The sequence below is a fragment of the Trachinotus anak genome, unplaced genomic scaffold, assembly GCF_046630095.1.
Source record: "Trachinotus anak isolate AG129_WGS33_773 ecotype Australia unplaced genomic scaffold, CSIRO_AGI_Tana_v1 ptg000007l, whole genome shotgun sequence".
NCBI classification, from domain to species: Eukaryota; Metazoa; Chordata; class Actinopteri; order Carangiformes; family Carangidae; genus Trachinotus; species Trachinotus anak.
Window position 1 is genome coordinate 25,773,625 of NW_027273858.1, and position 12,825 is coordinate 25,786,449.

The window sequence follows — 12,825 nt, forward strand, 5'->3', positions numbered from 1 at the left end:
CAGTGTCTGGACGTGCAGCCTTCATGCTGACACAGTTGAACCTTACACTGCAGACAGAGTACAGGCATGATACCTGGACCTTGGTGATGTCATACCTGTAAACTGAATGCAGACTGTTGGTTGTGTTAAATGTCTGTCCTGAGCTGTCTGAGCACTGTAAAAATACAGCTCATGACATTTGGGTTGACAACAGAAGTGCAGCCCTTATTTGTTTCATCATTGTGTGACTGACAATGGACCCAGAGCAGAACTAGAGCCGGGGTTTCACACTGTTGTGAAACCAGTCTGCAGGGTTTTAATCTTCTTCTCACGCTGTAAATGTCAATGATCCGACTGAAAACATAACAACAGTTTTACAATCGGTTAAACTGGGTTTTCATGCAGTTTCATGGAGCAGCAGCTGAACACCTCACTGACCTGCTGTCAGACACTTAGGACTGGGCCAGCTGCTTCTGGTGATCTGGTTGGTGCCGTGTCACTGGTTCTATCTGGGGTCAGTTAGTGCTTGTAATGTTGTTGACCTACATGGAGCTTGTTTGTTTGTGACAGATAACTGTCCCACTTCTGTTGGGACGTATTGGAACATTTATCTCTGTGAACACACATCTATCTCACTAAAACTTTTTTTAAGGACTAAAGATTCAGCACTTGAACTTTTCTCTTACCCACATGGCCAAACAGGGAGACACAGGGAAAGAATCAGGGACGTAGTTGAGCTGGTCTGTGTACAGAGTGTGGGTCCTTCCAGCAGCTGCAGGGGAAATTCAGGGAGATGAAGCATCACCTTCTCAGCTGTATGGGGTCTTTGCATGATGTATTAAAGATATTTGCCACACAGCCACAGATCATCCAATAAAAGGTTGGGAGGAGTCTGTGTGTGAGAAATCCTCAGATGCAGACTTCCTTCCTGTCTCTTTAAGAATGCACATCATTCCAGATCCAGGTTGATCCTTAGAATTGATGAGGACTCAAATAAACTGGAGACGACAGCTCCTGTTTTATGGCTTTATTAAAGCAGACACTCACATTGTTCTAGAGAGAGAAAGAAACACTGTCACTCATGGATGAGGTATATCCTCAAGGACAAGACTAAAAAAATGAAACACTGCAAACATAAGTTTTGCCTTTGGAAGAGACTCGAAGTTGAGACTGTGGATCAGAAACTAAAGCACCACTCAAAAGAAGGGAGACTGTGTTAAGATTTATTCTACTGCTATCACGTTGTATTTCTGTGTGCTGCTGCAGGGTATTAAATTGTTAAATGTGACCGAGATGATGGTGCTTCACAATAACACGTTTGACACTAGAATGAACTCCAGATCTCAAGCTCAAGTCCTTAAAGTGCTCAGAAAAGGTTTTGAAAAATTGAACTACAGTTTCATGACAAGTGAAGACCATGTGATCTGATCAAAAGCTCCAGAACAGCTGCTAAAGGGACCTTGTGGTGTAACTGTTCTGTCATCTGCTGCTTCTAAGGTTAAAAATGATGTATGGTGCAGTTTATGATGCGTCTCTTATAGAGACTTAAGACACTTTTTAAAATTCAATCAATAGCTTGAAAAAATAAAAACCCATCAAAGCACACAGTGATGTGTAGAATTCATAATTCATGTGTATGAGGTCTCCATCACACCCTCAGGTTCTCCTCTCAGAGATGTTTGATTTGACCTAAACTGACATCTTCCTGTTGCCCTGATTTCCTGCGGCGTCTTCCTAAAGCTCACAGAGAGGAGGAGCTGGAGGAGGAGAGCAGCTGTGGTTTTGACTTGCTGAGACTCCAGGTGCTGCCAGGTAATTAGAGTGTGAGGCTTCTACACTGCCAGGAATGACACTCTTATTGGAAATTGGTCTTTATTTATTTATTTGGCTTTAAAATGGTCAAAGTTGATGATGCTCAATATAAAAGTAGTGGAATGAGCCAATTCAGCATCAACCACATGTAATTTGGTTCCAGGTTGCTAAATGAATTTCAAACATGAAACCCAGAGGACATGACTTCACAGCTGTCGCTGCAGCGCTGCTACAACAACCTGAAGCTGGAGGAAATGAAAAAAAAAAACACACACTTTTTCACTTCTCGGCATAAAATGTAAATGAAGACAACAACGGCAGAATTGAAGAGAAAGCTGAGGCACTAACGAGTAACACACTTTGATCTCACATGCAACACAACCTCAGAGTGACAGAGCGTCACACTCACAGGTTGTGTAATGTTGTGGTACGTTAAAGTGTCACGTGTTAAAAAAGCTGAGCAGGTGAAAACAGGGTCACGGGCAAGAAAAGTAACCAATGCGAGCCTCCCCGTCAACTCAATACAAGTAGTATCAAACAGACAGTGTGTTGCAACAATCAGTTAATGTGAGTGGATTCACTCAGAGTTCAACTTTGGTCCACTTCAACAGACACACACATACACACACACACAGTCCAAGGTGGGAGGAAGGTATCTGGGTTCATTCAGTTGCGTGTGTAGCAGAACACAAACTTTAACATACACCTGTCACACAGTTTGCCCTCAGTCACCAAACAGGAGTGGACGACACAACGACCTGTGTGGGTTTGTTGTTAGTTGGCTGTGTAGCTTCCTTAGTGATCATTTCTGGGGCTGGATGCACAAAGACGTCTCCGACTGGTCTCGAGTTCTCGAGTTAGAATTCTGCTGCCAGCTTTAAATCTGACAGAGCTCGAGCTTCACGAGGCAACAGCCCTGCTGGAAGCTCTGTGACACTGCTCTCTGCGCTAAATGCTAACAGCAGCAGCACTGTCACAGTTATGTTTAGCAGGTGGAATCTTAACTGCGGCCACTGTCTTAATGTCTTAGTGTTAGTGTGCGAGCTCATCACCTCTCATGTCCACTGGCTGTGGCTGCATCACATTCTGGTTCTGCAAAGTGTGAGTCTCCAGTGTGGTTCAAAGGTCCACTGCAGCGTTTCAGAAGCAGTGTCCTCCACAGTCTGTTGTTTTACTGATTAGCACTGGAACAGACACTTGGCCTCAGAGACACTGAAAACAGACCCAGCGTGTACAGAGCGCTCACATTCGCAGCAGCAGGTCATCTCCGACCGACGTCAAAGAGCCGGAATGTGACGCAGCCGTCTTCAGTGGACATGTGGGGGTAGTTTTAAACCTCAGAACTGGAGAGATCACCAGAGCTGATTACAATTCATCCTGTGGGGAACGTAAATGTCTGGACCAAAAGTTGTGGCCAATAATCTTGCATTCAGAATATCTGTCAAATTAGACATCTTTGTTTAGTTACGTTGTTTAATCTAAGTCTTTGTGCAGCCAGTCCCAGGTACAAACAAACGTTTTAATCTCACACCACTTCCCCTGGGTTTTCTGTCCTGATAATAAACATGAGAAAAGATTTCCTCTTCCTGTGGAGGACAAGCACACTTGAAGACTTATGTACACAATCTCCACCCATATTTCATATGTTGAATGTATTAATGTGCAGAAGCTGTTAAGTGTATAAGGATGGTGAGCCGGCTGCCGTCACGGTGACACTGCAGCTTTGTTCCAGTGAAGTTACTCCTGTTTCACATCTCCCTTCAGCTTCCTCTTGACTCGGGAGTACGGGCTGAGCGTGTCATCCATGATGAAGTCGTACAGGACCTTCACCCACGATGTGTACTGAGGCAGGTCATCATAATACTCTGCTGCTATCTTCTTCACCTGGAACACAAGGAGAAGCAGAGTTTCACTTTTGTTTCTGCAGCAGTGAAACAGCAGGAGGCTCTGATTAATTAGAGAGCGATGTGAACTGTGGCTGAACGGAGCTGAGAAAACATCAGTCAATCCAAATGAACCTTATAATACTGCAAAAACCTGCATGGTGGTTGTATAGCTCTTTTCTCTGAACGCATCAATGTCACTATAATGTGTTGTGTGTTTTAAAGCTTTAAACAGTCAACACATTCAATCACATGGCAACACTTTCTCTCACGGGTCTGAAGGTTTGAAAAGGGACTTTGAGATGAGACTGTGATCGATTAGTCCACTTCCATTTGTGGCTGTAACCCAGGGAACTGTTAGTAAGTGCAAAGCTGACACCATTCAACATGATGTATATGGAAAATAACATTTCCAATAATGAATGAATGATGGTGAAAATCTCCTTTGGTTTACAGGAGTCTGGAGGAAAATCCAACCACATTCCATAGTTCTGTCCAGACAGATCACGTACAAATGTACAAATGAGAGAGAGTGAGAGTGAGCCTAACTACTACCAACAAAACCTGGTGCTGCTTTAGACTGGTCCTGGGTCTGTAGTGAATAAACTACTGAGTTTGAACCTCTCATCTGCTGGATGATGGTTTTATAGCTCTTCCTGATTGTTTTATAGTCTGTCTTATCTTTACTGCTGAAGACTTCAGTTTATTTTTCTGCCTTTATCATTTAAGACAGGTGCCAGACAAATGTGAGAAAAAAAATTTAATCAGGTCCAAATGTTTCTCAGCTACGAGTCAGGGGCTTTTACTAAATGAAATCTGCTTCTTCACATCAGATCCTTATTTACCTGCATTGATGAGAATATAAAAATACACACGCTTAACATGAATCATGTTAAACCTTCACAGTCCTGACACCAGCAGACTGTAAGAACCAAGTGTTTTCATAACCCTTATCAACTTTAAAGAGAGCAGGAAGGCTCATGGTGAATAAATTAGTTTCAGGTGCACTTTGTAAAACTGTGTCAACTCATTATGAGGAGATAAAAAATGATTCACATCTTAGAACTATTCTCACAAGACACTGATTTAATCAGTATAATACAAACACTTCCTGGTTATAACACACAACTCCCTTTGTCTCAAGATGATGAGACAAATCTCAGTCTTGTCATGTTTGTTGTTGCCGTGTTCTTGATGTCTGTCCTCATTCACTGTCTTGTGTTATTTTTACTAGTTTGTAGTGGAGACAAAGACAATTTTCCACACTGTGGACAATGACATTATCAACTAACTAACTAACTAACTAACTAACTAACTATAAAAGTGGGTTTAATCTTGAAGTTACCTAAAGATTCCAAAAGATGCATTCAAGGAGATGACAGGATATAGGGGCGCCCCAGTGGCTCACCTGGTAAAGTACATACAATTTAGGCTCAGCTCTCACCACCGCAGCCTGGGTTTGAACCTGACTCTGGCCCTTTGCTGGATGCCCCCCCTTATCCCTAACTTTCCTGTCTCTATGACCCTGTCTCCCCCCCTGCCCCCCCCCCCCCATAACTTTCCTGTCTCTATGACCCTGCCCCCCCTCTCTCTCATCCCTAACTTTCCTGTCTCTATGACCCTGTCCCTGTCACAATAAAGCCAAAACAACTTTTAACTGCAACACAGTGAGATCACTACAGCTGGCACAGAAACTGTTCTCCCACTGCGTTTGACAGAGGATTTAGTTAAGATGCCTGTCTAGACAGTCCTCTCTCCACCCAAATGTACTAACCATGGGCAGCCTGCGTCCTGGGATGCTGGGGAAGTCATGGTGCTCATTGTGGTAGCCCACGTTGAAGGTGAGAAGGTTGAGGGAGCCATAGTAAGAGTAGGTCTCATGGCCCTTGAGGAACATGTAGTGCTCAGCTATGAAGTGACCAGAGATGGGGTGCAGGCCCATCCCCAGCATGGAGCCAGCCAGCATGTAGACCACAGGCTTGGCCCCCCACAGCCAGTAGAGCAGGATGTCAAATGTGAGCTGGAAGGCCACGTTGGTCACCTCCAGCTGGGTGATGGGTTTGGGGTTGATGCAGAGGGGTCGGATGGCATAAAACAGCGGCTGCAGAATAATCCAGATGAATTTACGGAAGCGTGTGCAAAAGAACCAGCCTTCGAACTCAGTGGGGATGTCTACATCTACACCGTCTCCACCCAGGTAGCGATGGTGGTCCAGGTGGTAGCGTTTGAAGGAGGCGGAGTAGGGCAGACCGATGGGCAGGTTGGCGAACATGGCAAAGTAGCGGTTCCACATGGCCTTGTTGTTTCCAAAGGCTGTGTTGTGAGAGATCTCGTGAATAGCAAGGGTCATTGAGTGGTTGATACAGCTGCCAAAGGCATAGGTCCAAAACAAAACCCATTTCCAGTCCAAGTCTTTGACCAGGTAGAAAGCTAAAAACTGTATCACCACCATCATGCACACAATCCATTTCAGCCTCGGGTCAGGTCCCATCAGCGACTTGATTTCTGGATATTTGGCTGTTGAAGCAAAACAAGAGACTAGAGTGAAATTCAGTGAACATTCATGTACTTAAAACAAAACATAGTATCTATTAACACACATTTACATCAACGACTTCACCTAATGTTTCCATTCAAAAATGTCAATGTAAAAACAGAGAAAAAGTTTCATACACCAGTGTTCTTTAGATTCAAAGAATATTATACACTGAGGAGAACAAGCCCTCTAACATCTGTCTGGGTAACAGAATCATCTATCTGTCACCTCTGCATAAACTGATTTTTTATACTTCCAACGACTCCATCTGAGTGAAGAGTGTTCTCTGATCTCACATCGGTTTCAGGGGTCAGAATCTTCCAATTGAAATTTTATTTATATCAGATCAAAATCATATTAGGATCAACTTGAACTCAGTTTAGAAAATGAGTTGTACATCTCTGTCCCGTCACACCCCAAGTTCAGTTCTTCTGTTCTTTAGTAATCACCCAGTGATGTCAGTTTACCCCTGTCTCAGGTGCACTGTACTGTATGTTTAATGATAAATGGTTTTTTTTGTTTTTTTTAAAGAGGTGCATTCATGTTATTTCTTAACAGAAACGACTCCTTCATTCTCATCTGTGTTCCTATATGTTTACATTGTTGTAAGAATGTTGTATATCACTTCAGAATATATATATATAATAGCTGGTAAACAAGTGCTGAAGTTGTTAGTGCTAAAGATGCACATCCATATTGCCTACAGGGTCACACTTCCCTACCAACAAGTTACCGACACCTTATGTTGTGACCTAATGTGACCTTATGTTCTTAGATGATTTTTTATGGTGAACTAATAGTTGACAAAGCATAAATTTGCTTTATTATGTATTAAATTGTATTGTTGCAATTAAAATTGTACTTACAAACTGCAAAATTCTTGGAGATGTTATACAAATAATGCCAATGCATTCATATAATAAGCCTTCAAATACTCTGATATGTTGGCTCATGTTGATGTAAATGCAGTCTTCAAATGCAAAATGCTAATGCATCTTGGTTACTGGTAGGACTGAACAATTCATCAAAATCATAATATGGTCAGGTGCTGCTATCGTTTTGATAAAGGTAAAATGTTAGAAATGAGAAGTCATGGTGCTAGTCATGGACTAATCATTTTCTCCACATGTGAGGGAATATACTTATTTGGTATCACATCATCATCATTTTGATATTTTTTCAGCAACAATAAAATGCAAAAACTCCCACTAAAATCATGACTCATCACAATATCTGTCAAAAATAATGGAAACATGATTTTCTTTTTTATGGTTCAGTCCTGTTTATCAGTCATGTCAAACTGCAGGTAGACAGCTGATAGACTGTGACTTTTGACCTTCACTCCTCTAACTGGGACGTGTTGGAGACACGTGCATTAAATCCTTTTATCAAATCTTTGTTATCTTAATCACTGAGAGGAGACTGGAAACGTGTCAGGGAATTTCAGGAGACTTGCTCAAGACGTCATTAAGCTCCAGGCCTCCTCCACATGTTGAGGTATTACAGAGACTGTGAGCAGTTATCCAGCAGACTGCTAGGGCAAAATGTTTACTAGCCTGTGCCAATAATTACTAGCCCAGTATTCAGGCATGTACCTTGTCTCTGTATCGTGATGTAGGCAGAGGGGGACACAATCTCAGAGTATAACTGGTAGCCAGGTGTTGTATAGTTGTAATGTTTTTCATGTAGCAGGTTGTGTTACAACTAGAGGCTAAACTTGCCAGCCATGATTCTTCGAATATCAGGATTCTGTCAAACATTTCCAGCATTAACGCCCATGTTTTATCTCTTCACTACTGCAAGACAGTGCTGTTGAAATAAATGTCTTGCTCTCACACACCAGTCAGACCGAGCACGAAGCGAGCTGGTGTGTTTGTTTAATGACAGAAGTCACTGTGGGAGCAGACACGACTCAGAAGCTGGGAGTTAATGGTTGACCTCCCACATACCTTCCACACCACTCTTGTGTTGGCCTCTCAGCGCTCTTCAAACTGCAGCTGGACTTTCAAATCTACCCAACACTGTAAAGCCACTTGCAGCAGATTATAGACTGTTGATTACTGACTGTTCCTTGCTCCAAACTGAAATCCAGAGAAAACTAAGCAGCTGCTGCAAAACAAACATTACTACAGACTTCTCAGACTTCGTATCAGAGCTCTAATCTCCACTGGAACTTTTTTGGATGATTTTGAAACCCATCTCTTTATCTTGGCTTTTTATTGATTCAGTTTTATGTGCATGACCTTCTATTGAGATTGTTTTATCAACGATTTCCAAGGTCAACAATGAACTCACAAAACTTGTTTGACGTTTCTGTATTTCCACAAATGTTTCAAAGGTTATTTTCACTATAAAACATGTACAGAGAAAACATGAATCTTTTCATTATGTCTCAATATACTCCACCTCTCGATTCCTATCTATCTATCTATCTATCTATCTATCTATCTATCTATCTATCTATCCCAACTTTATCATACATCTGTGCCAGATGAAGCCAGGACTAAGTCTCATGTACAGTCCTTTGCCAGACTGTTTAAATTCATGTACGTGCAAACACCTGGAGGAATCCAGGGAGACTTTCGTTTGTATTAAGTCATATTGAGTGGTTCAGTGTGTGGACTGTGGCTGACTATGCAAACACCCAGGTGTTGATAAGCTGACTGATGGTTTCAACAAGTTGTTGAACATAGCCGCATTACTAACCTTTACTGACTGAGGTTAATCTGTCATTGGGGGGGGGGCATACGGTTCATTTTGATATTATGAACTCCTTCATTCATAATGAAACTGCTTTACTACTGCAAGACCTCCCATCAATGACTCCCATTTCTTCATATGTGAAAGAACCTTTCATGGAATTATGTTGGAGAAAATGCAGACAAATTGCGCATGATAAGCATATCTTTTGGAACTGCCGAATAAATAAGAGGAAACTGACAACATTTCACATGTGAATATCCCTGTTGAGCCACTGTTATTTTTGTTGGGAGCTGAACCTAAAGGGATGTATGATGCAAATCAGAGACATATACTGCAGATGCTTACACTGATTCCCAAGTCACACAAAGCTTTAGCTGCTCAGCCATTGAACATTTTAATTGTTTTTAAAGAGATGCAAAGAGAAACAAAGGAGACCTCCAGGCTACATAAACATGTTCTATGTGCCCGGGCACCAGGAGGTTACAGCTGGAAGACACATTCCTCCACTCCCCCGCCCCCACCCCCCACCTTACAAGGCTCAGTGGGAGAGGCCTGAGGCATGTGACTGCATACAACTAAGCCCTTTACAAGCAGCGACAAGGCCCCAATATTATCAAAAACTGCAGAGCCACTTACAGAACTCCAACATGAACAGAAACAACAGACTGAGCAAAGGTGAGAGTCTGTTAAAAGCGCCTGCTGATAAATTTATATATTACTGTTCTGTTGTAAGTTTTATTAACAGATCCTCTACAATAAAACCCAAGAATTTCATTCACGTTGCTGGGTTTGTGTTGTCTGGTCTCTCTAACAAGGAAGTTAAAATGCAATGAAGTTATAATACCAGCAGTAAATTAAGAAATGCTGCTAGTAAGCTTTCATAAGTTTAAGATAAGGAGTTAGAGGCAATTTTTGGATCCTGGTGCAAGCAGAATATCTTGTAAGGGTTACCTAAGTTTCAGCACAAATACCAAAAAGCTACTTTTTAATTCAATGTCCCTATACTAATATAAAGTTCTCTACAAAAACACAGTCACATGACCCTCACTAATCAGTGGTCTCCTGATAGTGTAGCATTCACTGTGCATTAACATGAATAATACAACCCAGGAGCCAGATCTGCCAACCATGAATATCTTTACTCATGACTCTGGTCTCACTCTCAACACAATCCAGTACTTTGTGTTGGCCAATTAACTTAAGTGCCAATTAACAGTGAATAGACAACAGAGATACAAAAGTTGTAGCCTACATAAAACATACAGGGCTACATCCTCGGTCCAAAACGAAGCCCTGTACTCAGAGACTCAGGCAGACACATGATTTTCATAAAGGGCGATTTGACACGTGACGATTTTTACGTCACCTGGACCCTTGTGTACTCGCGGACGTATAAGAGAGTATGACATTATAAGAGCGTATAACATTATAAAGTAAGAGAGTATGACATTATAAGAGCGTATAACATTATAAAGTAAGAGAGTATGACATTATAAGAGCGTATAACATTATAAAGTAAGAGAGTATGACATTATAAGAGAGTATAAGATTATAAAGTAAGAGAGTATGACATTATAAGAGAGTATAAGATTATAAAGTAAGAGAGTATGACATTATAAGAGTGTATAACATTATAAAGTAAGAGAGTATGACATTATAAGAGAGTATAAGATTATAAAGTAAGAGAGTATGACATTATAAGAGCGTATAACATTATAAAGTAAGAGAGTATGACATTATAAGAGCGTATAACATTATAAAGTAAGAGAGTATGACATTATAAGAGCGTATAACATTATAAAGTAAGAGAGTATGACATTATAAAGTAAGAGAGTATGACATTATAAGAGAGTATAAGATTATAAAGTAAGAGAGTATGACATTATAAGAGAGTATGACATTATAAGAGAGTATAAGATTATAAAGTAAGAGAGTATGACATTATAAGAGAGTATAAGATTATAAAGTAAGAGAGTATGACATTATAAGAGAGTATGACATTATAAGAGCGTATAACATTATAAAGTAAGAGAGTATGACATTATAAGAGAGTATGACATTATAAGAGAGTATAAGATTATAAAGTAAGAGAGTATGACATTGGCATCATGTGGTTCGTGGTGCCCGCAGGCCACTGTAACTGAGGCCTGGAGCAGGTCCTAAACAGACTGCATCTTCAGACAATGATTGGTGTCATTTTGAATGGGCTCCACCCGACTCCTCCCTTCCGCTGGGTCTAAGAGTTGTTCACAATGTTTAACTAGCTAGGCTTGCTTCCGTAAACATACATATAAAATTAAGTGTTTACATACTGGCATCGCTTTAATATGAACTATGTACTCACTTTCTTCCTAAGAGGTTATTTAACACTGCCCACTTATCATATCTCCCGAAAGCAGCTGTCAAAGACCTGAGTCGGTGCGAGTCCACCTCTGGCAGATACCCAGGCCGTTACCGTAACTTTCCGGAGAGCAGCTCGGAAGCGGTTATGTTACAGGGAGTGGCTGTGCACTGCTAATGTTAATATGTTACATTAAGCTAACTAGCTGCAACTAGCTTGTCTTTATCTAGCTATATTATATATAATAGCCAAGGTACTGGATGTCAGTTATTAAAATGGGCGTAAACTAGTCACCGACTAGCCTTACCTCGGTCAGTTAGCTGGGGCTTGTGGCAAATACACGGGCGGATATGGAACCGTTAGCTTAGTTACATTAGCAAACCGGGTCAGCTCACTACTATGGTGGTAGTATATATAACCAAAATACGTTTAAATAACAATGATGTCGTTAAATTGGCCACACAGACGAGTTAGCATCTTTACATCTACGTGAAATTGACTATTAATTTATCCAAAATTTGCTAAACGATAAGCTAGCTCACCCAGGATCGCTTTCCTCCTGTCGGCATGCGGCTGGTCCGTGTACACCCACTCGTAGTCCTCACGGGCGAGCCGGTTCCCCATCTTTCAGATTACTGCTTTCAACAACTTGGAGAAACAAGACCGAGAAATCAGAAGGTCGTTCAAACAGCTTCTGCGATCGTGCTCTCTTCCTCTCTCCTCAGACCCGGTCCGCCTGGTTGACCTGCCCGGACATCGGTGAACCGCGCTCAGTGAGCAGCTCCTCCCTCCCGCGGTCGGATGACCCGCACACGACGTTGAATAACAGTGAAGTAACAGCGCGCGTCCTCACCACATGCTCTATGGGCGTTATCCTGGATTTCATCGGAATGCATGCATTTTTCTACATTTGGTATTTTTGCTTACTGTTGCCACTTTCTTTGTCTTCCTCAAGTTCAATTGAACTTCAGTGGATGTAAAAGAAAACTGTTCAACATGGAGTGGAAATAGCACAGTTACCTTAAGATGCTGCCTCGTCCATTTGACTAGTAACATGAAAAAGCTCCAGTTTAATGTTAGATGTAATGTTAGATGAATATGTTATATTTTTTGAAATTCTTTTAACAGTTGAATAATATTTTTGTATATGGCACAGCATTGCTGTCACCACACTGCCACATTAAATCCCTTTCATTTTCATTGAAGTAGCATATGTTGCCTATAGGTTCATGCACTCTTACTTGTTATCTCACGGAGCGCTCACATTTAAGGGGGATGTGAAAACATGTTTCTCAGCCATCAGAGCCCGTCGCGTACGACAGAATGTCACCCCTCCTCAAATCCGCACTTCCAGAGACAACACGTGACCTCTGTGGAAGCCACAGACCCGACTGCAGGAATATTCCTGCATGTTAACACTTATATGCATCATTTACTTTTCATAAATGAAGGCCCACACAGTTCACAGCACTGTAAATTCCTAAACAATTTTGAAATGCATCTCAGCAGGGACAGTGACACTAATGCACATGCTTTTTAATACACAGAGGCTGCAAGTGTCAGTCCCAAGC

The 12,825-nt window shown here is 41.5% G+C and overlaps 1 protein-coding gene across 1 annotated transcript; it reads right to left on the reverse strand.

Moving 5' to 3' along the window:
- Nucleotides 1-991: 991 nt before the first annotated feature.
- degs1 (delta(4)-desaturase, sphingolipid 1) lies at nucleotides 992-12,078 on the reverse strand. The gene is made up of 3 exons (XM_071481635.1): nucleotides 11,797-12,078; nucleotides 5,449-6,191; nucleotides 992-3,675 (listed from the first exon to the last, which is right to left on the reverse strand). The coding sequence occupies exons 1-3, from the start codon at nucleotides 11,876-11,878 to the stop codon at nucleotides 3,529-3,531; spliced, it is 972 nt and encodes a 323-aa protein (XP_071337736.1). The 5' UTR covers nucleotides 11,879-12,078; the 3' UTR covers nucleotides 992-3,528.
- Between the last annotated feature and the right edge of the window lie 747 nt (nucleotides 12,079-12,825).

Coding starts and splice junctions, on each gene's coding strand:
- degs1 (XM_071481635.1), bottom strand. CDS start 11,878: ATGGGGAACCGGCTCGCCCGTGAGGACTACGAGTGGGTGTACACGGAC. Junction 6,192..11,796: donor CAGGAGGAAAGCGATCCTGG/GTGAGCTAGCTT, acceptor TTGCTTCAACAG/CCAAATATCCAGAAATCAAG. Junction 3,676..5,448: donor CAGGACGCAGGCTGCCCATG/GTTAGTACATTT, acceptor CTTGTGTTCCAG/GTGAAGAAGATAGCAGCAGA.